General features: G+C 42.4%; 1 protein-coding gene across 5 annotated transcripts; it reads right to left on the bottom strand.

Moving 5' to 3' along the window:
* Positions 1-8,383: 8,383 nt before the first annotated feature.
* On the bottom strand, positions 8,384-23,345 carry LOC142853507 (Fc receptor-like protein 1). 5 transcript variants are annotated; one of them, XM_075978691.1, is made up of 11 exons: positions 23,246-23,345; positions 19,968-19,988; positions 17,422-17,709; positions 16,331-16,618; positions 15,896-16,174; positions 15,303-15,416; positions 14,355-14,379; positions 11,588-11,670; positions 11,330-11,401; positions 10,590-10,621; positions 8,384-9,466 (listed from the first exon to the last, which is right to left on the bottom strand). In XM_075978691.1, the coding sequence occupies exons 1-11, from the start codon at positions 23,274-23,276 to the stop codon at positions 9,395-9,397; spliced, it is 1,305 nt and encodes a 434-aa protein (XP_075834806.1). In that variant the 5' UTR covers positions 23,277-23,345; the 3' UTR covers positions 8,384-9,394. The 5 variants fall into 5 exon arrangements, 4 of the variants coding, with proteins under 4 accessions (XP_075834806.1, XP_075834805.1, XP_075834808.1 ...); XM_075978690.1 differs by lacking the exons at positions 19,968-19,988; positions 23,246-23,345 and adding an exon at positions 19,781-19,918; XM_075978693.1 differs by lacking the exons at positions 19,968-19,988; positions 23,246-23,345 and adding an exon at positions 19,024-19,918.
* Positions 23,346-27,274: the final 3,929 nt, after the last annotated feature.

Genomic DNA, 27,274 nt, shown 5'->3' on the forward strand with positions numbered 1-27,274 from the left:
GATAGGCCCACCCTTAGGTGGGTGGAGTAAACAGAACAGAACACTGGGAGGAAGAGGAAGTGAGGTCAGACTCCACAGCTCCCTTCTCCAGAGCAGACGCCTCAGGAGAGATGCCATGCTCCGGGCTCCTGGGCAGACACACGTGATGAAGCTCTGAACTAGAATCTTCCCGGTAAGACCGGTGTTCACAGATTAGTAGAGATGGGTTGATTGGGATATCAGAATTAGCCAGTAAGGGCTAGAGCTAAGGGCCAAGCAGTGATTAAATGAATACAGTGTCTGTGTAATTATTTCGGGGCATAAAGCTAGCCGGGCAGGCGGCTGGGGTGTTTGGGGACGCAACCCTGCCGCCGCCCATATTACTACATGCTAATGAGGCCAAAAACCTGATACTACTGTTCTGCTAAATGAGTATGACAATAAAATGACTTCTAATGATTGCTTTACCCTAGATCAGTGCTTTGCTGAATTCTAATCAGAGAAGCTTGCTGTAGATAGCAATTAACACAAAGACCTACAACCGAACAACATGCAGAGAGTGAGAACCTTTGAAACTCTCAGCCCTAAATGGGATATTTTTATCACACCCCTTTCCATAAGGCCTGGCTCTATGAAGAAGAGAAAGAATAAATACTATAGGAGCCAGAGGTGGTTAACTATTTTAAGGAAAGGGCATTTCCAAGACACCACAGAGTTGATGCCTATGCACTTGCGGAAACTGAAAGAATGCACAAGACCTGTGCAAACTCGAGCCAGACAGGACCCCAACAGGGAGAAGGGGGCGTGAGCACAGCGTTTCACCAGTAGACAAGTAGCCATTCACAAACGATAGCTCCTAGGAAAAGGAAGAATCGCTGTTCTCCAGTGGAGTGACACTGGCCGTATCAGCCACAGTAAGGCAGGTCGCAGGCTCAGAAGCAGCCGAGTAACACACATAGGAAACACTTTTTTAGTGGCGTTTTCTTGGGAGATGTATTTCTAGTCACTTGACATGATTGTTTTCTTTACTGCAGAGAAGATTTTAGATTTCATGAGACCCCACTTGTCAAATTTTGTTCTTACTTCTTAAGCAACTGGACTCCTACCAAAAAAGCCTTTGTCTACACCTCTAGTTTCCATTTAATTTAAAAGTTTCAATGTTTATGCTCTTACATCAAGACCTTTGATCCATTTAGAATTATTGAGATATAGGTACTAATTTTGTTTTTCTACATGAAGATGTCCAGTTTTTCCAGCACTATATCTTAAAGAAGTTATATTTTCTTTGAGGGAGAAAGCTTCCCCTTTCTCCCTTCTTCCCAGCTCCCCCCATCCACTCCTCTTTCACTGTTTCTCTTTAGATACAGGCAGGCCTCCCATGGGTATCAGCTAGCTATGATATATCAAACTTCAGTAAGATTAGGCACTACCTCCTCCACCAAGTTTGGACCAGACAGCCCGGCAGGAAGAATGGGTCCCAAAATCAAGCAACAGAATCAGAGACATCCTCTACTCTCACTGCTAGGAGTCCCACACAAAGACCAAATTACACAACTGTTGCATATATGCAAAGGGGCTAGGTCAGTCCCATGCATGTTCTCTGGCTGTCGGTTCAGTGTCTGTGAGCCCTTATGAGCCCAGGTTAGTTGGTTCTGTGAATTTTCATGACACCACTGACTCTTACAACCCTTCTTCCTTCTCTTCATCAGGATTCCCCAAGCTTCGTCTAGGGTTTGACTGTGAGTCTCTGCACCTGTTTCTACTCGTTTCTGAGTGAAGCCTCTGTAATGACAGTTGAGCTAGGCACCCATCTATGAGTATCAGAATATCATTAGGAGTCATCTTATTGACACTTTTGATATTCATGCTTGGTTCTATCCTAGGTCTCTGGGGTATCACACTTCTGGGTCCTGGCCCTCAGTGGGAAGCTCCTTCTCAGGGTACAGATCCAGCTATGCCAGTCATCAGTTAGTCGCTCCCACAATTCTGTGCTATCTTTACCCAAGCACACCTTGTAGTCAGTACAAATTGTAGGTTGAAGGGTTTGTGGTTGGGTTCTTGTCCCAGACCCTCCACTGGAAGTCTTGCCTGGTTATAGGAGATGGCCATTTCAGGCTAGGGTTACCTTAGTTAGGGTCACCCTCATATATTCCTGGGAGTCTAGCCCATCCCAGAGATGCCCCCCAGATTCCAGTTGTCTCTTCCTCTAGCCTCCTTTCTCCTGATCCCTCTTGTTCCCATCTTCATTTCCCCTTTCAGGTTCCTCCCCCATTGACTGGCAATGTCCATTCTATTTCCCCTTCATGGTGAGCTTTATGCACCCCCTAGTCATCCTCGTTACTTAGCTTCTCTGGGTCTGTAAGTTGTAGCATGGACCTTTATGGCTAATATTCACTTATGAGTGAGTATATGCCATGTTTGTCTTTCTGGGTCTGGGTCACCTCACTCAGGATGATCTTTTCTAGTTTCATCCATTTGCCAGCAAATTTCCTATGTCATTGTTTTTAACAGCTGAGTAATCCTCCATTGTATACTACATTTTCTTTATCCATTCTTCAGTTGTGAGGCATCTAGGTTGTTTCCAGTTTCTAACTATTATGAATAAAGTTACAATAAACTTAGTTGTACAAGTGTCCTTGTGGCATGGTGGAGTGTTCTTTGGGTATATACCCAGGAGTGGTATAGCTGGGTCTTGAGGTGGATCAATTCACAATTTTCTGAGAAATCACCATATTGATTTCCAAAGTGCACAAGCAGTGGAGGAGTGTTCCTCTTGTGTTCGAGGTGTATTTTTGACATCCTTGTCAAGAATTAGATGACTGGAACTGTGTGGGTTTATAACTGGGTTCTCTGTTTTCCATTGATCTATATGTTTGTTTCTCTGTCAATACCGCACTGGTTTTGTTAACATGACTGCGTAATATAACTTGAAATCATTAAAGGTAGTCTAGTCACTATGTAATAGTAGCTATCATTATTACTCATAATTTTCGGCTATTCTGGATTTTTTAAGAATCCATTTGAATATTAAATTTGTTTTTTTCTAATTTTGTTAGAAATAAAGCTAGAATTTTGATGAGGACTGTATTGAATCCGTATGCTACTTTTGAAGAATGATTGTTTTCATAATACTAATTCTTCTAGACCATAAGCATGGGAAATTTTCCATATTCAGGTGTTCTACTCAGTTTTTCTTCAGTGTTTTAAAATTTTCACTCTGAAGGCCTTTCACTTTTTTGGTTAGATTTATTTCAAGGTGCTTTTGAAGCTGTTGGAATGGTGGTGTTTTGCTAGCTTCTCTCTCACTTTCTCAGTGTGTCTGTTGTGAGTGTATAGGGAGACTGCTGGCTTCTAAGAATTTTCTGATGGAGACTCAGGTGCTTTTCTGTATGTGTAGAATCATAGCATCTTCAAATAAGAATACTTTAACTTTGTTTTTTTCTGTTTATATCTTCTTTATCTCTTTGTCTTATTTCTCTAGCTAAGACTTGAAGGACTATTAAATAGGAGTGAAGGAAGGTCGTCTTTGTCTTGTTCTTGATCTTAATGAAAATTCTGTGAATGTGTTTGTTCATTTTTCATGATGTTGGAAACAGCTTTTTCTTATATAACACTTATTATGTTGAGGTCAGTTCCCCACATACCCAATCTGTTCAGAGTTTCTATTGTAAAGGAATAATGGAAAGGAATTTCTGTCCTTGTGTTAATTTATGTGATTTATTTCATTTATTGATTTATAAATGTTTGATAATCCTTAAATTTCTGGAATGAAACCAACTAACCAACTTAATCATGGTGTTTCCATTGATGTGTTCTTGAATTCATAAAATACTCTATTGTTATTTCTTAATGTCTTTGTTCATAGAGAAATTGGTGGCATGTGTGTGTAGATGCTGGGCTCCATTTAACTCAAGATACCATTTAATAAGAGTTTTCTCTTTTTGTGTTGGAATGTTCTGTCTATTGGTCAGAGCACAGTATTGAAATCATCCATTATTACTGTGTTAGGATTAATCTAAGAGTTTATAAATAGTAGTTTGATGAAATTGGGCGCTGCTAAATGTGATGTTTCGAGGGGACTTTGTAGTAATAGGAGCAGCAGGGCTGTGTCCCCAACACCCCAGCTGCCTGCTCGGCTAGCTTTTGCCCCGAAATAACAACACACAAACTGTATTCATTTAAACACTGCTTGGCCCTTTAGCTTTAGCCCTTACTGGCTAATTCTGATATACCGATCAACCCATCTCTAATAATCTATGAGCACCGGTCTTACCGGGAAGATTCTAGGTTGGAGCTTCATCGCGTGTGTCTGCCCGGGAGCGGGGCATGGCGTCTCTCTGAGGCATCTGCTCCCGAGAGGAGAGCTGTAGAGTCTGAGCTCACTTCCTCTTCCTCCCAGCGTTCTGTTCTGTTTACTTCTCCCATCTATCTTCTAACCAATGAGGACCAAGCAGTTTCTTTTTATTTAACCAATGACCTTCCTCCATCAGGACTGTAAGAAGCCCCAAGTGTGTGAAATCCTGAGTGAACTTGTGTTGTTGACATGCACTGGCCATGTCAAAGATCCAGCCTCAGATTCATGGAAAATGGCAAAGTCTTCTACTCAGGGTTAGGCTCAGAGGGATGGCAAGCTTTTCATGTGCTGTCATTTCTTTTCCCGCTGTTATTCTGATAGGCTTACTTTTATATGTAGCTCGGTGTTTCTGCCTTAAAGTTTTCAATTAATTCTATTGGTTCTGTATATCTAGTAAAATTAAGAAGAAAAAAAAGTAACGCAGTGTGTGTGTTAGTTACTTTCCTACCGCTGTGATGAAACACCACGACCCAAATCATCTTGGAGCTTATTTGGCTTACATATCCTGCACCAGAGTTCATTAAAGAAAGTCAGGGCAGACACTCAAATCGAGGTAGGAATCTGGAGACAGAAGCGGACGTAGAGGAGTGCTGCTTACTGGCTTCCTCCATGGCTTGTTCAGCTCAGACCGATGCTCCAGTGTGGGTCTCTGTCTCTATCTCCATCCATCACCAGATGAAGGTTCTATGGTGATATGCAAGATATTCATCAATATGGCTATAGGATAGGGTCATTTCAGGTTCCCTATCCTCAGCTGCCCAAGGAGCTAACTGGGGACATCACCCTGGGCACCTGGGAGCCCCTCTAGGTTCAAGTCTCTTGCCAACCCTAAGATGGCTCCCTTAATTAAGTTATGTGATTACCTGCTCCTCTATCCAACCTTCCTTTCTCCCAATCATCCCGTTTCCCCAAGTTCCCCCCATTCTCCCCTTCTTACTTTTTTCTCCCCATCTCCCCTTACCCCCGTCCCACCCCACCCCCAAGTTCCCAATTTTTTTCCCGGCAATCTTGTCTATTGCCCATACCCAGGATAACAACTATATGTTTTTCTTTGCTTTCGTCTTCTTATTTAGCTTCTTTAGGATCACAGATTATAGACTCAATGACCATTATTTGTGGCTAGAAACCAATTATGAGTGAGTACATCCCATGTTCCTCTTTTTGGGTCTGGGATACCTCACTCAGGATAGTGTTTTCTATTTCCATCCATTTGCATGCAAAATTCGAGAAGTCATTGTTTTTTACAGCTGAGTAGTACTCTAATGTGTATATATTCCACACTTTCTTCATCCATTCTTCTATTGAAGGACATCTAGGTTGTTTCCAGGTTCTGGCTATAACAAATAATGCTGCTATGAACATAGTTGAACAAATGCTTTTGTCATATGATAGGGTATCTCTTGGGTATATTCCCAAGAGTGGTATTGCTGGGTGCAGGGGTAGGTTGATCCTGAATTTCCTGAGAAACCACCACACTGCTTTCCAGAGTGGTTGCACAAGTTTGCATTCCCACCAGCAATGGATGAGTGTACCCCTTCCTCCGCAACCTCTCCAGCAAAGGCTATCATTGGTGTTTTTGATTTTAGCCATTCTGACAGGTGTAAGATGATATCTCAAAGTTGTTTTGATTTGCATTTCCCTGATTGCTAAGGAGGTAGAGCATGATCTTAAGTGTCTTTTGGCCATTTGAACTTCTTCTGTTGCGAATTCTCTGTTCAGTTCCGTGCCCCATTTTTTAATTGGGTTAATTAGCATTTTAAAGTCTAGTTTCTTGAGTTCTTTATATATTTTGGAGATCAGACCTTTGTCAGTTGCGGGGTTGGTGAAGATCTTCCCCCAGTCAGTGGGTTGCCTTTTTGTCTTAGTGGCAGTGTCCTTTGCTTTACAGAAGCTTCTCAGTTTCAGGAGGTCCCATTTATTCAATGTTTCCCTTAATGTCTATGCTGCTGGGGTTATACATAGGAAGCGATCTCCTGTACCCATATGTTGTAGGGTTCTTCCCACTTTTCTTCTATCAGGTTCAGTGTGTTCAGATTGATATTGAGGTCTTTAATCCATTTGGACTTGAGTTTAGTGCATGGTGATAGATATGGCTCTATTTTCATTCTTCTACAGGTTGACATCCAGTTGTGCCAGCACCATTTGTTGAAGATGCTTTCTTTCTTCCATTGTATGCTTTTAGCTCCTTTATCAAAACTGAGGTGTTCATAGGTTTGTGGGTTAAAATCCGGGTCTTCTTTATGATTCCATTGGTCGACTTCTTTGTTTTTATGCCAATACCACACTGTTTTCATTACTGTAGCTCTGTAATAGAGTTTGAAGTCAGAGATGGTAATGCCTCCAGAAGATCCTTTATTGTATAAGATAGTTTTGGCTATCCTGGGTTTTTTGTTTTTCCATATAAAGTTGATTATTGTCCTCTCAAGATCTGTGAAGAATTTTGTTGGGACCTTGATGGGGATTGCATTGAATCTATAGATTGCCTTTGGTAGAATTGCCATTTTTACTATGTTGATCCTCCCAATCCAAGAGCAAGGGAGATCCTTCCATTTTCTGGTATCCTCTTCAATTTCTTTCTTCAATGCCTTAAAGTTCTTGTCAAATAGATCTTTCCCTTCCTTGGTTAGAGTTACCCCAAGATATTTTATGCTGTTTGTGGCTATCTTGAAAGATGATGCGAAGTTCAATATTTACCCTGGAGTATTTAATGGTTTATACCCCACATGCTATTGAGGTATTTTCAACTCTAAGGAGAATCTGTGATATCAAATTCCTTTACTAAATACCAAGCCCTTATGTTGGAAGGTCCTGATGTGTAAGGCTTGTCAAAATTTAAATTCTTCCACATGTTTTCCAGAAGGATATGGGAAACCCCTCCATTCCTGTGAAGAGGTCCTCCTAGTAGATAGCTGCCCATCCTGACTGAAATACTCAGCCTCCAAAGAATCCCAATTTAATATTGTACACTGAGGGGAGCTCTTTCTTCAAGGATGGAATGAGATATTTAGTTACACTGTGGTTATGAGTTTAGGTGTCCTTGCCTTGAGGACCAGAATTCTAGTGCCCAATTTACTTTGCTTTCACTAGAGCTTCTGAGTTATTCCAGTAAAAGAAAGGTAATGTCTATACAGATCCTACATATGCCTTCCTAATTCTACATGTCCATGCAGCTATCTGGAGGGAAAGAGGTCTTTTAAATACCACTGGGCTTCCCACCCCTATTAGACATTCACAGAAAAGTTCTCAAACTTTTAGATGCTGTCCTTCTCATCCAAGTTTCTGTAATTCTTTGCTCAGGATATAAAAATGGGAAGATCTGTGGCCAGGGGAAATCAAGCAGCTGCCCCCAGGTATGAAGGGGCAGCCCTGGATAACAAATAACATGGGAATGCCCTGTTCTTTGGGAGAATTCCCACGACCTCCTGAGCCATCCTTGAGCTCAAAGAAAGAATGTCTGCTAGACTAGTGTCAGAGGCAGCTTTCTCCCAGTGCAGTTGTTACCTGAATCCTTCAGTGGCGGAGGGTATTAAAATGTGAGAGGAGCTGACGTCCCTAGACCATACATCTAAAACTAAATGTGAGAGGAGCTGACGTCCCTAGACCATACATCTAAAACTGTAAGATGAGTAGAGCATGGTGGTACACGCCTGAAGAAGGAGAATCTCACATTCCAGACTGAAGAAGGAGAATCTCAAATTCCAGACTGAAGAAGGAGAATCTCAAATTCCAGACTGAAGAAGGAGAATCTCACATTCCAGACTGAAGAAGGAGAATCTCAAATTCCAGACTGAAGAAGGAGAATCTCACATTCCAGACTGAAGAAGGAGAATCTCACATTCCAGACTGAAGAAGGAGAATCTCACATTCCAGACTGAAGAAGGAGAATCTCAAATTCCAGACTGAAGAAGGAGAATCTCACATTCCAGACTGAAGAAGGAGAATCTCAAATTCCAGACTGAAGAAGGAGAATCTCAAATTCCAGGCACATTTGGTCTACGTAGCAAGGCCCGGTCTTAAAAAAAAGTTAAAATGATTAAAAAATTAAAATAATCAGTTTTAGGTTATGTAGATTTATTACTATGTAAAAGGAAAAATGCATCTATTATGATATAAACACATGACAGAATATTCCATGGTCTTTTGAAATAGTATGATAGAAACACACATATCTGGGCATGTTTCAGTTGCTTGAGTAGCTATACTTTTGATTATCTATTTATATGCAAGTGTTTGTGCACAAGTAGAAACCATCTGAAGAAATACAGGATATGTTTTCACAGTGGTCGCCATTTGTGGTATCTCATAGCAAAGACTTTCCTTTTAACTTTATTTCTAAATTGTTTTAATGTGTAATTGTTTTAAAATTAAAACAGACTTTGAGCCAAATGATTAGATTCAAAAAGTTTGACAATTCAAAGAGAAGCACTGTATTTAAATATATTCATAAAGTTTAGTCTAAATGATGTACAAAGTTCAAAACTTAGAACTTGGTGAAACTTTCAATGACTATTATAAAATCATGAGAGGATTTAGACTAGCCTATCTACCCCAAATATGTCGCTGAGGTTAGGTGTAGTCACGGTAAATTTTTTCCAACTGTGCTTTAATTCTAAATTGATGCCATAACTCAGAGTCCATTGACTCAGGTGTTTAAGTGTAGACAGGACATGTGCATAGGGAAGCACAGCTCTCTCTCCACAACAGACCTGCACAGTCATTGATGCTGGCTTTGTGAACACTAAGTCCCTCTGCTCCAAGATCCCAGTGGCTTTCACCACACCACTTTCCTCTTGTAAATAAAGAGTAGCGTGCGATCTGTCATGCCCCAGATGGGCAACAAGCAGATGCCAACAGCAGATCCTTCCAGCTTCCGCGTCTAAGTCAGTTTTCCCGGGTTGTTTCTTCAGGACTTGTACCAACTTCACACTGGTGAAGGAACCATCTCACGAAAGGAAGCCTGTGGGGAAGCTGTGCTGGCAAGTTATCCTTCCTCAGTATCCTCCAAGTGCACACCAGGCCTTTGGCTTTCTCACAGCCTGCATAGATGCTGTTCACACAGTTTTATATAGTGTCTTCATAGTCCATATCTGTAATGTCTTCCTTCCTTGGCTTAGAATAGATTTCAGAGAAGACCTGGAAGGACCAAAGAAGAGAAAACAAAGAACAAGTCTTCCGCTGGGCCTCTTCCCAGTCAGCCTGGATGCATTTTGTCATATGCAGCTACAACAGTTTAAAAGGAGCGTCTTGGAAGCCAGAGGCCTTCTGTCAGTGTGGTGAGAGGAGCCTGTCACTCCTGAAGCTTCTAGAAGTTCTCCCGCTGGACAATCTTATGAGCGGTCATTTCTCAAAGACATTAGAATGAATAGACTAAACTGAAAATACTCTCAGTTTTCCAAGGAGTTGGGCTCTGCCCCAAGACTACCTTTAGACAGGACGAAACTGCGAAAGTACCTGTGATACTTGTTGGAACAAAGTCAAAATACCTGCAATCCAGAAAGTACTTATGTAGCACCATGGATGGATTTTAGAATTTTTTAAAATTGTGCATGTATGTGTTGTCTGTGTGTGGGTATGTGCCCATGGGGAACAGAGAACTGCATCAAATTTTCTGAGTGTGGAGAGGCAGGTGGTTGTAAGCCGCCCAATGTGGGTGCTGGGAACTGAATCCTCGTCCTCTGTAAGAGCAGTGAGGCCCTCTCTCCAGCCCCCATCATGAATATCTTCAATTATCCATTATAATTATGTGATAATTAAGAATTTTTATAAAATTAAGAATTATAAATTATAATTTGATTTATAAATTAAGAATTTTTCATAATACAAATCATTTTTGTGCTGTTAGAATGGTGTCATGCATGTGTCACGAGACAACATTAGTTTTAGTTAGTATTATTCAGTATTAACTTAGTTCACTCCATATTGCTAGCTATATACACTAGTTGATGGCTGTACAGTTCAACAGTATTTCAGGATAGAATTTTTCAAATAAATAGAACTTTTAAAATAAGTATAAACCAAGACTGAGCAATACATCAGCACATTGCTCAAGGAAATATACCCATAATCCTCCAAAACTCCCTCAAGTAGCGATTCTTCATTGCTATAACTAAATGCTTTTTATCTCTACTGTGTTGGTAAATAAGGGACCCTGGTATTTATTTTCCTCCTCCTAAGCAGCAATACTGTGTAAAAATCGTACAATAGTCTCCAGAGGGAACAGAGAAAGCACAGAGAGAACAGTAAAGACCCTGCTTACCTTACTTGCCCCATGTGTCTTCGTGCGCTGGGCTGGGGAGGAATGAACAAGGACTATGAGGTTCCCCTTGTATTTAGGCTTTTACAACCTCCCCTTAGTAAAACTTTCTTTTTCTCAAGCCTGTTTTCCATGGACTGAGCTCCAGTGTTATTTCCTGTCTTCCTTTTTATCGCATGAACGATTCTTAGTGTCCACAGAAGAACAGGAGCCTGGGTGGGTGGGTACGCAGGCCCTTCTGGCACTAGAGACACTGGATACCTCTCTCCTTTTCCCGGCCTACCATACATAGGATGGAACAAGAGTGGCAGCCATGGCGAAGCGCTGCAGGGGCCGTGGAGGCTCACTTGGCAGAAGCTGACATCTTTGGCTGTCATGGGGAAGGGGAGAGGGGTGGGAGGAGGGGGAGAAGAGTGGGAGGAGGGGGAGAAGAGTGGGAGGAGGGGGAGGGAAAGGGGAGGCTGGGAGGAGGGGGAAATTTGTTTTTTTTTTCTTTATTCTTCTTTTATCAATAAAAAAAATGTTAAAAAAAACTGTGGCAAATAAAAAAAAATGGGCCACGTGAAACATGCAGTAAGGACAGCAACGGGCTCTACGTGACAGCTTCAAGACAAAGGTCAGTGACCCCTATGGTCAGCTCTAAGGACACACACCGCCACATTGCCAAGCAGAGCCACTGGCTGTCTTCTTGGTTCTGGGACAGACAAAAGTTCGGGAAAAAGTTATCCCATGCCATGTCTCACCTGCTGCTGGTTCTAGCTCCTGTTGGATATGGTACACCAGTGAGTAAATTTCATCACCTCGTATAACATTCACTGAAATGAGAAGGGAGACACGTGGAGGCAGCCCTTTCTTCCTGTTCTGTCACTTACTCCACACCCACCTCCTATCACAACTCAAAGGCAGGTGAATCATCTGTTTGTGGAAGGATTAGGAGGCAGCAGAATCGGCTTTGGCAAGCAGCCTGTGCCGTGTTGCCTCAGGTCCTTGGGAAGCCTCACCGTTCTCATACACAGACTGTATCTGCTCTGGGCCAGGTGAGTTGAGGTAGCTGGATTCTTGGAGCACAGGCATAGGAGGGCTCCTGTAAGCACAAAACACATGGCAGCCCAGATGTTCTGGGTGTTACAGTCTAAGATTGTAAACTGTGAAGGCAAAGGTTCTGTACAGGATACTAATTCGCGGAAAAATTAGCAGCTGGAAGGGACAGCTGTGTGGTATAAGCTAAAGCCTCATTCATGGGCAGAATGGGGCTCCGTGTGCTGCCCCAGTGCATATGTTCCCTGGCTCAGGTTCACTATGACATCGCCCACACACAGAGCTGTTACCATCTAGGGATCTTGATTGGGTTCATTTTCCCTGCCAGTTAAAGAATTCAAAGGCAGAACAAAACCTTGAGTGCAACTGTGAGCACTGCAGACGGCGGAAGACAGAGTTCACAGAGGAAGAAACACTTTACTAGGGATGAGAAGACACAATACAGCAGACACAGAGAAACTGAGCACTGCGGACGGCGGAAGACAGAGTTCACAGAGGAAGAAACACTTTACTGGGGATGAGAAGACACAATACAGCAGGCACAGAGAAACTGAGCACTGCGGACGGCGGGATACAGAGTTCACAGAGGAAGAAACACTTTACTAGGGATGAGAAGACACAATACAGCAGACACAGAGAAACTGAGCACTGCGGACAGCGGGATACAGAGTTCACAGAGGAAGAAACACTTTACTAGGGATGAGAAGACACAATACAGCAGACACAGAGAAACTGAGCACTGCGGACAGCGGGATACAGAGTTCACAGAGGAAGAAAGACCTTACTAGGGGTGAGAAAGTACACACATACAGCAGAGACAGAGAAAGACCCTCAGCAAAGCCGAGGGGTGGCTTGAAAATTTGAAGTCCAGTTTCTCTTTGAGGGCTGATTATTATTAATTTTTTTTGTAAGTCATTGAAGATTCATCCTCCCCTTATCTGGGTTGGTTGGTTGAAGAAAGACTGGCTGTCTGATTGGACGACAGCTGTTGTGTAAGTGTGTCCTGATAAAACCTTGAACTTGAGTCAGTATATCAGCAGGAGCTACTGGCAGGGGAGAAATCCCACAGGGTCTTTGTTTGCAGTTGCAAGGCTTTTTTGTCCCCAGGTCAAGAGGGTGAGGAAGAAGCCAGTGTCTTGGAAGTTCAACCTTTTTATTACCAAGTCATGGTCCCTCTCCTTCTCTGTCTGCTTATCAGGGAGTCTAACTGCTAGTCCATTGGAACAGAGCAGGGCACTAAGGAAAAAAATAGTGATTCATCTCAGTGAAAATAGACACTTGGCCAGAACAAGCAACTTGAGGAAGGAACAAAAGAAAACGGTCATTCACATGCACACTGGAGATGTGGAAAGTGTTTGTTGTTGGTGTGGAAATACACGAGCTAAGTCTGCAGCTGGAAAGCATTTTAGAAATGTTTTCCTCCTCTCAGCTTCTAGAAAATGTCACCCACAATATTTCCAGTGTGTTTATTGCTCTCTGTCTCGCGTTTCAGAGATATGCAGCGTATATACCTTACCTGTCCTAAACTGCTTTCGAGTCTCAGGGTCTTTCCATTTAGTCAAACCTCTGCTATAAGCAAGCTGACTGCATGAATAAACCAGTGGCAGGGCCAAAAGAAATCAAAAGAAGGGAACTGCAGAGGCATTGGAAGGAAGCAATAGAGAAAATGGGGAAATAATTGAAAGTAATTAGTGAAAGAGAAATAGCAAATTAATGCTCAAAGTTGCCAATGGGGGAACTCAAGAGTGAGCTTTAGTTGCAGTTCAACAGGAAAACAGCCCATGAGAGAGGACACCATGCAAGTTTCCTAGGGAGGGAAGCAACCAACAGTCCTATTCAGCTATGATACCTATGAACCACAACCAGTAAGACATGATGATCTAGGGCCCAGAAGTGGTTAGCAGTACTCAGGGCAGTGAAGTCATCAATCTTAGAGCAGCACATGCAACCACCCCTGTATTAAATCAGCATAATTCCTAACTGTGTTTGAAATATTTGTCCTTATACTTGCAAATAAGTTAATCCCTCAATAAAGAACCTTCTCTTTGCAAACAGAGTCCACTACAGAAAACCACAAACAATCAAAACATAGAGCTGTGGAGTTTATTCCCAACGGACACGTCTATAAAACACTCCTGCACCAAAGGCTCAGGGACGTTGTAGACGTGGGGGTGGGAAGTTTGTGAGAGCCAAGAGGGTCAGAAAGTTTGCTGTGAGAGTGTCTTCCAGGAATGTTAGAAGCTACACCCATAAAGTCTCACTAACATGGCTGTCTAAACAAAGAGACAAAAATAGACACACTGAAGTGGACAGGGAAAGACTGTACATGAGGAACTACAGAGGCAGCTAAGCAATGCTAACAGTGGGAGATACACTCTTCCCTGGGGAGTAGCATACCAACTGGCTATCTAATACCAAATGGTTGGCCCTGGAAACAAGCATACAGGCAATATACAGACTGAACATGTTGTATTTAGGTTTAAAAATACATACATATGTACATGTACATATATGTATATACATGCACATATATCTATATAACAACAATCAAAAGAAAAAGGATACCATGAGTTTGAAAAAGAGCAGGGAGGAGTATATGGGAGTGTTTGGAGGAAGGAAAGAGAAGGGGAAAATGATGTAATTATGCTATAATCTTAAAAAAGAAAAGAATTAAGTTTTTAAAAGTAAGTTTTCAGCATCATGAGCACATAGAGAAAGCAGGGCCCTCACCTGAGTGGATCATCCGACTGTCTTCCTGCAAGGGAGGAAAACGAGAGCATGTATCAGTGGGGCCCAGTGGGGATGGTACTGTGGCCCCAGCGGACACCTGGCAGACACTTATAGAGTCTTTATGTCACAACTCAGGCCATTAAGGTCCAGAAGAGTTAAGTAAACTTCCCAAAGCTGGAAGTCAACAAGTTCCCAAAGCCACTAAGTAACAGGAGTTGGAACTTGCCACCTGTTACATGCTTTGCTTTGGATTTTGCAACAACCCTGGTGACTCTTATCCTGCCCAGAGTCCCAGAGTCAGGTGCTGCCATGGCCAAGTCATAGCTGGGAAAAGGTGTCCAAAGATGTTGGAAAAGCTTGAAATTCAAGTGAGATTTGCATTGCCTCACATTGTCCTCTATTGGCCATCTTCAACTTGCTCAGTGAAGAGTAGAAGACCAAAGTGAGGCGTAGATATCTGTGAAATTGTGGGTAGTGATAAACTTGGGAGGTAAATAACCTAAAATTCAGAATTGAAAGCAATTGTTGGCTATGTTACTAGGTGAGACTTTCAGGAGAAAAAGAACATTTCACCCAAAAGGTGAGAAAGATCCAGGAATGACCAGAACCCCTAGGGATGTGACTTGTGTTTCAGGGAGGAAGAGAAACTCGCAACAGCATTGTTGGGTAAGAGACGGCACTGACGTCAAAACCAAGTGCTCCTTCTCTCTAGTTTAAAAAGTTGTTATGTTTTATATAAAATTTAAATCACAGAAGAGCAAGGTATCAGCTGGCGAAATTAAAGAACTTTCTTAAAAGTGGTGCTTAAGCCAGTTTTGAAAGTTTTCGAGAAGACAGAGGCAAGGTAGCTAGGGCACGCGCTTACTGCAGTATGCGGGCCACAAGTGCCGTCTGTTTCAGGAAACTAAAGGCTACAGTAGCAAAATATGAATATATTAAGTTACTAACCTATTTTTCTCTTGATCCAGTAGCAAAATATTAGGGCCATGGTGATGAGGCCAAGACAGCCAAGCAGCCACGCAGTGATTCCTGAGGTAAGATTGCTTCCAGACTCAATGGGCACTGAGGAGAGAAGGTAAGGTTTGGAAAGCAGACATCTTGTATATGGATTACATTCAAGGTCTGCTCCTCATGGGAGGAAGGTGTCTTTGTTTATCTAGAAAACCCCTGCTTCCCACACTGATGAAAGAAGATAGGCACTCCAACTTTATCCTCCACACCTCTCCTGTTCATTTTCCATGACAGCGTCATGCACAGAAGCCCTCTCATGTATATCACTATGACAGCATTGCATATTGAAGCCATGCCCCTCTTGTGTTCCCCACTCATGACAACATCATGTACAGAAGCCCTGCCCCTTTCGTGTTCATCAGCTGTGACGGCATTGTTTACAGAAGTCCCGCCCCTCTCACATACATCACCCATGACAGCGTCACATACAGAAGCCCTGCCCCAGACAACAGACCCCTGGAAACACTGAAGCTCTCCTAGCATGCTGGGAAGAGACACTGACCTTAAGATTCCCAAAGCCTAACCAGTACCTGGTATGTTGAGAGTCACCACCTCACTGCGTTGGGCACCCTGGCCATTGTTGGCCTCACAGTAGTAGTTTCCAGAATTTTCTGCAGTCAGGGACAAGTTGAAGGATGCTCCTCCTCCAGAGGGAGCTGAGCTGTTCCCCAGAATGACATTCTCGTGATAGAACTGGTAGAAGATTGGGGGAGAGCCTCTCAGGGCTTCACAGTGAAGCTCCACCAGGTCCCCCAGCGCAGCCTGCATTCCAGAGTCCCCAGAGGTAAGGACAGGGCGTGACACTGGAACTGATTAACAGTGGACAGTTAGAGAAAGGCGCCTTGATGATACAGCAGACCCATAATTTCTGCCTGTTCTCTAGAGGCTCAACCCCACTAAAGTTGCAAAAGGCCACTCAGGGGAGTGAGACTTGCTGGTTGAGATGAGGTAGCTATGTCACGTACCTCGGACAGTGATGCTCACCAGCTCGCTGAGAACAGGGCCGTAGCCATTGTCAGCTGCACAGTAATACTGCTCAGCATCTCTTCTCTTCACTTCAGTGATCTCAAACTCTGCTGACAGTGAATGCTGTGTCTTTGTTTCCAGGTTTGAACCCAGGGCCCCTCTGTACCAGAGATACGTTATGTTTCCAGTGGCGTTAACAACTGAGCAGATGAGAACCAGTTTGTTTCCCTCCATCACCCATCCCCCAGTGGGCCGTGTCTCCAAGCTCACATCAGAGACAGGGATTCCTGTGGGAACACAAGATAATGAAGAGGACCCTGTGTAGGGGGCTTTTCTGAGAGGAGTAGGTGCGGTGGTCCTGAAAGCAAAGGCTGCTGGCAAAGTCAATGATTTATTTTAATAGCTTACATTGGGGCTGGTGTTCTGCTTACTTAGAATCATCTTAGATTAGGCTGATAGTCACAGGGTAAGAAAAAGCACTCTACTGTAGAGAATGTGATGTCATCTTCCACCCTAGGATAACATAATTTCTACTACCCTTTAGTGATTTCAAGTTCAAGTTATAAACCAAACTGCTGGGCTGTGAAGTCTTTCAAACCCTTATTTGCTGCGTATCAATCAAATAACTTAACTTCTCTTATCCAATTTCCATTTGTAAGTGTGTGACTGTCATTACCCCCTGCAGCACTAGAGGTCAGTTACACCACAAGTACAAAGTACTAGAGTAGGCTCTGCTTTGTGTGAACTGTTCAAGGTTTTTTACATTTTGTTTCTATCAGTGTTGAAGCTTTAGCAAGTTTGAGACTACTCAACCTTCTGTAGGTACTGGACATTTGTTTTTGATGATCAACACTGACAAGGAATCACATGATGCAGGATAATAAAACATGATTTTTCTATTGTAGTGTCTCCCATAAACCCTTTTCCAATAACCTATTCTATACACTTCTACCAGAAACCTTTTCTTCCTACTTCACCAGGGCAGCTAGTAGTTCCTCCCAATGTCTACCTTCTCAGGAGCATGTAAAACAACCTGTTCTGCTATCTTTTACCCAGCTCCGACTCTGGAAGAGCAAGCTCAGATACTCACTCTGCACGGGTATCTTGATTGGCAGGCTCCACTTTCCTCTTTTCTTGTAAATTGTTTCTTCTGCCATGCACTGGTAAACCTTTGGGTTTTTCCTCCATATGGCAGGGAACTGAAACTTTGGGGAGCTGCTGCAGCCTGACCCAAGTAACTTGCCATCACTATAGAAGCAGAAGCGGAACTGGCTATCTGGTCTCTGTGCAAGGAGCTGGATCTTGCAGGTCAGGGTCATGGAATAGCCCTCTATAGGAGGGGAAGGACTGACTTCTAGCACAGGGTATGGAAACATCACTAGAGAGAAGATATACACATAAACTCCAGAGTAATATTCATGATTAGGCATCTTTTGTGTTCTCAGTCAGAAGAACATACAACATCTCCCATCACCTCCCTCATAGCCATGAGTTTCTCTTTGCTGGGAACCTGTCTAAGACTGTGTGATGGCATCTCATTAACTTATTTTTTAAGTTTCTGGCATAATTTTTAAAGTTATGCCAGAACTGGTATATTGAAGACAACTGGATATGGTGAAGCTTGAAGTTCTAGAAAACTGTCTCTGTCCCTCCTTTCTCCTTTCCCTGTCTTTCCTCCCTCCCCTCTTTCCTTCCCGTCTTTCTCCTCCTCCTCCTGTTGTTCTCCCCCTTCTCCTCCTCCTCCTCTTTCTCCTCTTCTTCCTGCTTCTCCTCCTCCTCCTTCTCCATCTTCTCTTTTTCTTCTATTTTGATAATACTGGGAATCAAAGCAGCATACCATTATATAGACTGAGTTCTACCGTTGAGTTCAAACTCACCTCATTTTTTTTACCTTTGTTATAAATCATATTGATAAGAAAAAAGGGTTCCCCTTTCCCTGATATTTCAGACCAATGAAATTACATTCCAATACACAACAGGGGACCTGGTTATTATGAAGGCAACACCATAGAAACAACAAGGGGGGCTCAGTTCTCTGTTGACTCTTCTCTGAGCTTCCTGTTGCAGTTCCTGATGGAGAAAAGTGAGTGCACGTGCCTAGAAATTCCCTGACTACATCATCCATACAGCCCAGATCCCTTGGTTCAGGACTTCTATAAAGACCTCTGTGGAATCCATGAGATGAGATGAAAACTTACTCTATGCCTGAAGTCTAGAGATACATGCTTTGGAGTGTTAGGGGCTCCTTTCTGACTATGTAAAGATGGTTGAAGCTTCTCTCTTCGCTCCTCCTCTTCACTGTCCCATCAGCTCAGGAAATGCCTTAGTCTCTTTGGGCATTTGTTAACCCTTAGAGCCTCTCAGTTTGGGAAGTTTTTATAGTTTTCATAAGAGAAACTTTTTTTCTCTCTTCACCAGATGAAAGTCTTCTGGGTCCTCTGGGTCCCTGGTGATACCTAGTTCAGTGTCTATGAACTCAATCCTTCCTACAAGAAGCCTTTTTGCATAATCCTTTTAGGCCTCAGTTACAGTAAGCACCTGCCCTGAGTATGAAATACCTGCATCTTCTCTTTGTGGACATCTGTGGTTTTCATAGGACTGATAAACTCCGCAGCATTTGAAACTGAGCTGAGAAGAAAGATGTTAGGTAGACTGGGCCAGAAAAACAAGGAGCAAGAAGCTAGAAACTCACTGCAAGAAGTTCTGCTTTGTGGTTCCCAGCTTGTTTCAGATCATTCTCAACACCAGAGAATTCCTTAAACACATGTAAACCGATGATTTCCTTGCCCTTGATGTGGGTTTGTATTTCTCTTTAGGCTGTGATTGAGTGCCTGAGCTTAAAGGGAAAGGGGAAACCAAGCACACAGCACACATAGCATTAACACGAATGAGTTAAATTTGGATATCACTGAGTGACCCAGAAGACCAGAGTCTTTTGATCCCCTTGACCATGGGGCATCTCTGACCCTGTGCTCCTGGGTGCATCAGACAATCTTTTTTTAACCTCGTGATTAATAGTTTGTGTGCAAGAGATCAGTTTATACCCGGTAGATTTGCATAAACTTCACAAGAGAAAGTTCCTTCTGGTAAGAAAATCAATTAAATTTGCATATACCGAGGGAGGGAGGGAGGGAGGGAGAGAGAGAGGGGAGGGAGAGAGAGAGAGAGAGAGAGAGAGAGAGAGAGAGAGAGAGAGAGAGAGAGAGAGAGAGAGAGAACAAAAAGCTACAACTACAGAGCACTGCTTAAAATAGCAGGAGGCAACAGTCCTGTTGGACCTTGCCCTGGCTGGGTGACTAAGTGTAGTGCTGTGCTCTGCGACTCTGTTCTCAGCCACGGGAAGTGCATCCCCAGCTGAAGAGCACGGTGAGGACCTAGGGCCTCTGAAGAACAGAGTAATGTAAATCCCTGATGCTTTCTGCCACCTATGTGTGATCTTATTTCCCTACTTGTGCTGAGGTGGCTCCAGACAAGCTCCCCTGTTGGGTGGATACAGGTCACAGCCTCCATCCAGAAGTCTCTGAAGTTTGTGTGCTGTTCAGGCATGGGCTGTTCAGTCATCCACAAGCCTTGTATGCTGATTGCGATGACAAGGCACTCCCTAGACTGTGAGGAAGACTGGGAAGCACAACTCACCATCAGGTTCACAGAGTGGAGCTGGAAAAGAAACCAGTACAGGCTTAACCAAGCAGCAAGATGCACAGACACACAGTTAAGCTTCTCCAAAGGGCTCTCCCCACAGTGCCCTCTCCTTCCTTGTGCCTTCCCCACAACTCCCTCTTCTTCCCCCTTCTTTTGCCATCTTCTATACCTCCTCAGTCCCAATTCCTTTTTTTTTCTGTTTCTTTCCCCATATTCTAATCATCCAGAAAAGACAAAAGTCCTTTTTATGATCATAAGGTAATTTTCAGTAGCCCTTGTCCCTGTGATGAAGGGATGGAGTCTCGCTTGTAACTGCCTGTCAGTGTGTTCCTCTACCCTATTCTCTTCTTTCTCCTCCTCTTAAAGATCTCAAGTGTCACCTCTGGACCTGCTGCCAGATGTAACAAAGTCAAATAAGAGGGATAAAGGTCTCAATCTCAAGGCATGAGACCCTGCGGGCACCAACTTCCCATCAGAGGAGTTCTAGGTTCAGAGGAGAGTTAGAGTCCCTCAAATATTCTCTCCTTTTGTGATATAATTGGTCAAGAAGGAGAAATTCTGGAGAAAACTTGGATTTTGTCACTAAAAAGTAGAGATACAGGTATTCTTTTTTGCTCTCGGAGGCCCTGAGGTCCTGGGAAGCGTGTGTCTCCTCTGCCAGCTCTCTTTATAGTGACACTGAGAAGGTGATTTGTGGAGACAAGCGCGTGTGGCCGGAGCAGGGAGGATAATGCCAGCATTTCTTTAAGATCTAATCAAGATTTTTCATAATTATTGTTTTTAATTATGCTTAGTTCGAAATGCCTATTTGATTAAATGCTTATTTGAACAATTAGTCCCTCAGGTACTAGCAAGTGATCAGAGGGAGCTAGTAGAAAATAATATTTATATATTTGTTCGTAAAGAAATACTTTTGAATACTTGACTGCCAAGGAATCTACACTATAGTGGGAGACAACTCTGGTACCTAAGACTTAGAGAGCAATGCGGAAGAGGAGGCAAAAAGAGCGAAAGAGCAGAGGACCAGAAAGTTCGCTGTGGAATTATGGCTGCCTTTAGAAGACCAGAACAATGACAACAAAAGCACATGCTAACACACACAGGGGACATGTCATGGGTTCCCACTCCTAGACGAAGAAATTCAGGCAAATAATGACTGTCGAGTGCATGTGGAGGGATATCCCCTTCCAGGGACGAGGCCCTAAGTCCAGTACAAAGTGAGCAGCCCTGGAATTGTAAGCCACACTTGACTCAACAGGTTGTAGTTATGTATTTATGTACATATATGAAACAACAATAACAAAAAAGGTTATTAATGTGTGAGGGTAGAGAAAAGACAATAAGAGGAAGTGATAGAATTACACTTTAATGTAAAAGATTTTCATAAAAACAGAACATTGTTTCAGAGAGTGCTCAAATGAAAAGCAAAGCAGAGGAAATAAGTTTGTATTAAAGTTTCAGACAATCTGGACACTCAGAATGCTGCTGGCACAGAGCAGCAACCATGAGGAGAGTGGAAATGAGAGGGAGGGAGAGAGAAAGAAAGATGGGGAGGGATAGAGAGAGGAAGAGAGGGAAGAAGATGGAGAGAAGGCAAGAGAGGTTAAATACTATTTCTCAATTTTTGGCCAGAGTGACTGGAAAAATGGTGATGACATTTATTGAAACAGAAGAGTTACGGGAAAAATGGATAAATTTCGTGTAGTGGTAACAGATGTAGAAGTCAAAAAAGCCAGTTAGGATGTCTGGTAGACACCCGAGCAACCATTGGCTTCTATTTAAAGAATAAGTCAAATCTGGTGAGATAAGCTTAAGTTAGACAACTTGGCACCATCAGTTGAAAAAGATGTATAAATTTGGAGAAGAAACTACAGATGAAGTCTACGTCTCCACTTTAAAGCTGTCAATAAGTTGAGGACAGATTCAATTCAGCAGAGGAACTAAGAAGAGTAGATGTGAAGGATGTGAAGCAGAAATGAAACAGGAACATGGCCTTCTGGAGACCAAGTGAAGTGTCCTGAAAGAGAGAGTGACTGACTGTATCTTCCCCTGAGAGGCCAAGGAAATAGGAAATGGAAATGACCTCCGGGTGAGGCAATGTGGAAATGGTGGATGATGCTAGAAAGAACAGTTTTCAAGGAGTGGTAGAGACAAAAGTTTGATTAAAGTGAGTTCATGAAAAGAGACCCAAAACAATTGAAAAAAGACCGGGTCAAGCACGAGAGAGGAGCTCATGAGATAAGACTGAGAGTGTGAAGAGATCTTTGATGAGACAGAGACGGTCTCTGTTTTGGTTTTGCTTTGGACAACATCTTAAGGCCAGTCTGACTAAAAATAAAGTTTTAAAAGAAAAAGGATCAGGGAAGTGAAATAGTCACGGAGAGTAGGGTGAAGGGAGAGAGAAATGGTGCATGAACGAGAAAAAAAAATCGAAGCAAAGAGGTACATTGATAGGAATAAGCTGGAACGCAGAAACATCTGAGTGGAGAGGACAAGCTTGAGTGCAGGAGGAGGGCCTTGCATTAGTAAGCAGAGACTCCTGTCTTTGAGACAAGATGTACTCACGGCCGAAGAAGACATGTAGGCAGCTGGTAGACATGGCAGTAGAAATACGGAGACTTTTCTTCTTGCTGTTTTTACTTCTTGAATAAAGTGTTAATAAGTTATAAAATGGCACCAAAAGTTTGAGGAGAAATGAGAAGATTTGAAATAATGGTTCTCATGAGTGGAAAAACAGGGTTGTAGATGTGTATATGAGGTTCCCAGCAGAGGTGAAGAACATGTATGTCTTGGTTTCTACATTCCACGGTGGTAAGCAGTCGGGCAAGCCTCTGTGTAGAGTACCGCTTGTCTGCTCAGGCAGTCGGGGCACTTGGGAATGTGTTGTCTGATCGTGCAGTGGAGAAAGATGGTGAAAGAGCACCCACCCTAAGCTGTGGGAATGTCAGGAGCAAACCTACTAACAATGGAAAAATAATCTTTCTATTTAGATAGACGACACCAGAGAAGCTTAGCTGGAATGAGGAGGGGGCGATGAGAAATACTAAAGTTTGACACCGAAAAAGAAATAGTGTTGATAGAAGAAAAGGAACCGAGAGACCAATTTGTTGCCTATATTGTGTGTGTGCGTACACACCTATATGTGTATAAGAGAGAGAGAGAGACAGAGAGAGACAACACAACCATCCCCAGGCAGAAGCTTAGTCCTATAATTCTCGACACGTTTTCAAGAAGTGAGATTCCCAGACCCCATTCTCAGTTGTCCAACTCACCACAAATCAACAGCAGGAGCCAAGGCAGCATGAGGGCCAAGATGGGGATGGTAACTTGAAGGTGCCTTGTACCAAAAGAAGAAAAGAAAGCAAAACCAAGCTATTCACATGGGAGTCAACAGCTGACAGCTTCTCTGAGGTTTGAGGAAGTCAGGATCGGAAGTTAACCTTCAGCACGAGTTTACAGAAATAGACATACAGAGGAGGTTAATCTTGATTTCCTCCTCCATTGAAGCTAAAAAAACAAAGTTGCTTCTTTGTATGGTTTGGTTCAGCTTCATGATTTGGAGATTTTGTGCACTGGGAGATGAGGGTGTCTTTTCTTTAAGAACTCACATATCTTGGGAGTTTCCAGGAGAGGGCTCTGGTTTTGATGAGTCTCACTGAACTTTAGTCTGCAGAGTTTCACACAGCACATCTTCATCTTTGGTAAGGATGTCGACTTAAGTGTCTTCTCAAATACACCTTCTTTCTTCAAAGCTTTGCCTGTGGTCCCACACTTGACTGTCAGATTCAGGGACTGTTCCCAGGTAATGGCTGGTGCTCACAGTTACATATGCTGATTTATATGGGGTTCAGCTATTCATATAGATACCTCTCCCATTTTAAAATTTCACTGTCCCAATAAATGAACATGAAACACTTTTCAAAAAGGTATAGAAAGTTATATGCCGGGAAATGTTTGCAATACAATACAGGCAGCGAGTACACACCCAGTGGTCTCTGTGCACTGGAAGAGTTCACCTTGATCTGATGGTCCTGGGTCACAATTCCTCTCTTCACCCCAGTTAGGGGTGTGGCTTTCTTTAGCATTTGTGTCACATTTCTTTGTTACCCAAAGCTTGCATGGGATTCACATTGTGGATTAGCAGGGAATAAACTATTTTATTTCTCAATATTTCTTGAATCTTTAATCATCTACCATTAAGGATAGTTAGGCAATCCACAAAGGCTGGGTTATTAGAAAGATTGAGAAGTCCATCTAGGTCTGGGCATCAAGCACATCTAAAGAAAAGGGCTAGGGAAAGAAGTCAGCGGAGGTGGATACACTCAATTTTTCAGGGAAATCGCTGGGCACCAGACAGTTGTGCCAGAAACTGTGGTATGGCTTGGGAAACCCACATGAAGATATCTGCCACATTTAACCCTTAAGGACCAATACAAAAGCCCCAGCCCTTGAAATGCAGAAACCGGAAGTCTGGGAGTGGGGAGTTTTGAAACTGTTTCAGATCTCTTTTCTTGTGTGTTCTACTCCAGTGCCCTTAGATTTCTTCAGATTAAAATATATTTTCACACTGCCCCATAGAGTTAAAGACATTAAAAAAATCTGCTCATTGGAGTACCATTAGTACGAACAATAATGGGTTCATTATAAGTACAGAGTGTAATGATTTTTCACAAAAATAAACTGTTATAAATACAACCATAGTAATGGTTGTAGAATACTGAGTGTAGTGTATGTGTGTGTGTGTCACAGTTGACACCCAGCTGTCACAGTCTGTAGCCCATGGAAGGAAAATTCTGGAAAGAAATTGTGTCTGTAAAGGCTAGTTGACTGACTACAACTTCAGTGGTGTGGAGAGGTTGGAATATTGCCCAGTCTAGGGTCAGATTAGCTTAGGCATCTTTGTCTCCATTAATAATTACTCTTCTCTATACATGAACTAACCTCTTTTGTCACTATTGTATAAATCCTTTGGGAATGCCTATTTTCCAAATGTCTAATAATTCTGTCAGGCCCTCCTGCTCTGCTATAACCCACTTACTTGATATACCTAGTGATGTATTTGAAAAGTGTGTTACTTTATGACTGATTTTCTTCTGTTACTACAAAAAGTTAATGAACTTGATACTTCTTTGGAAGCTGTATTTGGGAAAAAAAGAAAAACCTGAACCCGTGTTTCTGGGCCATGGTTGCTCTTATTCACTCCAGAATAAATCAAGTCTTTATTCCTTTGCAGCAGGAACTCTTTCCTTCCTAGAGGGTTGTAGGTAAGTCTGCAAGGCCAGGTTCAGTCAGAGAGCCCCTATTCCATTGTCTGTCAGTGTTTTAGGGACAGGGGCTTGTTTTGGCCCCTTCCTGATTAAAACTTACTAGTCAGGTGCAGCTACTCACACTCAATAAGTGACTTAATACGGCCAAATAAGTACCAGAAAACCAGGAAAAAGGGTTTTTATTCAATGTGGCCATATTAAGAGGGACAAGAGATACAGTGACCTCCCTACTTCATCCTTAGGGCTCAAAATGGCATTGAGGTTTAAATAGAGGGCCAGTGACGTGCACATCTAAGCAGTCCCGGTCGACCCATTCTTGTCTAGGCTTGAGTTTTACCTGTTATGGTTAGTAATGTGTAGAATCTCTTTCCTGGAGGCAAGGGCCCCACTTGGCTGGTTCCAGGTTTCATTCAGCCTTTCACTTTTCATAGTATTATAAATTCCATAGGAGGTTCAGTGTCTTGGAGTCAGACCAGCTGTGGGGTGTGTGCATGTGCGTGCGTGCATGTGTGTGTGTGTGTGTGTATGTGTGTGCGTGCCTACCCCTTCTCAGGAACCCCAAGCCTGTGTAATTGTTAATCTGTATTCTTTTACTTTACATTAATTCTGTGGCTTCCTAAAATTGAAAATACATAATATTTGTTGTTTCTAAATTGTTTTCCTTAACTTGATATTTCTGAGATTCATTCATTGCCTTATGATCAAAATTGCTGTAAACATTCATGTATAAGTATTTGAATAGAATTGTTGAGTCTGGAGATAATTAACTTTTAAAGAAACTGCAAGTTATTTCCACAAGTGATTTACATTCCTACCAGAAGTCCATTCTCAGTTCAGTCATTCAGACGCACCAGCTTCCTCCTCACTGAAGATGCCTGAGTAAGCTGGCTGAGTATTTGTCATGTGTTTGTAAGATTTTTACATGTTTTCCCTCTTTCATTGTCTCTTCCTATCTTAGAGATGCAGTTATGGTTCAACGTATATAAACCGATAAATGTCACCCACTATATAAAGAGATGGAAAGACAAAACTGCATGATCATCTCATTAGATGCAGAAGAGGCGTTTGACAAGACCCGATACCTCTTCAGAAGATCAACAATTAATAAATGGGACCTCATGAAGTTGAGCTTTTGTATGGCAAGGACATCATTGTTCAGACAAAGCTACAGGCCACAGGATGGGAAAAGATCTTTATCAATTAGGCATCCAATAAAAGGTTAGTATCTGAAATGAATAAAGAACTAAAGGTACTGGACATAAAGAAATCGAACAACCCATTTAAAAACAATGGGGCACAGAACTAAGTAAAGAATTCTCCAAGGATGAAACACAAATGGCTGAGAAATACTTAAATAAATGTTCACCACCCTTCGTCACCAGGGAAATGTAAATCAAAACTACTTTGAAATTTTGTCTTATACCAATCAGAATGACCGAGATCAATAAAACAAAAGACAGTCCATGCTGGTGAAGATATGGGGAAAAGAGAACACTTATCCACTGCTGGTAGGAGGGAAAACTTGTACAGTCACTATGGAGATCAGTGGACGTTTCCTCAGGAAACTGGGAATAGAGCTACCCCAAGATCCAGCTAAACTAGTCTTGGTCATTTACCCAAAGGCCTCTACAGCCTCTATGGCCTCTACAGCCTTCTCTAGAGATACTTGATCACCAAGTTCATTGCTGCTTTATTCAAAATCACCAGAAACTGTTAGCAGTATAGACATTTGTCAGCTGGTGACTAACAAAACTGTGGTACAAATACACAATGGAATATTATTTAGCTATTAAAAATAAATTATGAGATTAGCAGAAAATGAATCAAACTAGGAAAATCATCATGAATAATGTAACCCAAACCTCCAAAAGCAAATACTGTTATGTTTTCTCATATTTGTGAATATTAGCTTTTAAGCATTCAGCAGGCTAACCAGGGCACTCACGGTCAACACCTCAGAGTGGTACTCCTGTTATAGCTCTTGTCCTCATGTTATTGTATCTGTGAACTTTGTTGTATAAATTCAGCGACAAT

Source organism: Microtus pennsylvanicus, chromosome 7 (genome assembly GCF_037038515.1).
Source record: "Microtus pennsylvanicus isolate mMicPen1 chromosome 7, mMicPen1.hap1, whole genome shotgun sequence".
Classification (NCBI taxonomy): Eukaryota; Metazoa; Chordata; class Mammalia; order Rodentia; family Cricetidae; genus Microtus; species Microtus pennsylvanicus.

Bases quoted from the DNA above. Each gene is read 5' to 3' on its own strand.
- LOC142853507 (XM_075978690.1), bottom strand. From the start codon at position 19,892: ATGACTGAACAGCCCATGCCTGAACAGCACACAAACTTCAGAGACTTC. The intron at 16,175-16,330 runs GTACGTGACATA...ACTGTTAATCAG, and splicing joins GGTGAGCATCACTGTCCGAG to TTCCAGTGTCACGCCCTGTC. The intron at 15,417-15,895 runs GTACTGGTTAGG...TTCTCTCCTCAG, and splicing joins GGTGACTCTCAACATACCAG to TGCCCATTGAGTCTGGAAGC.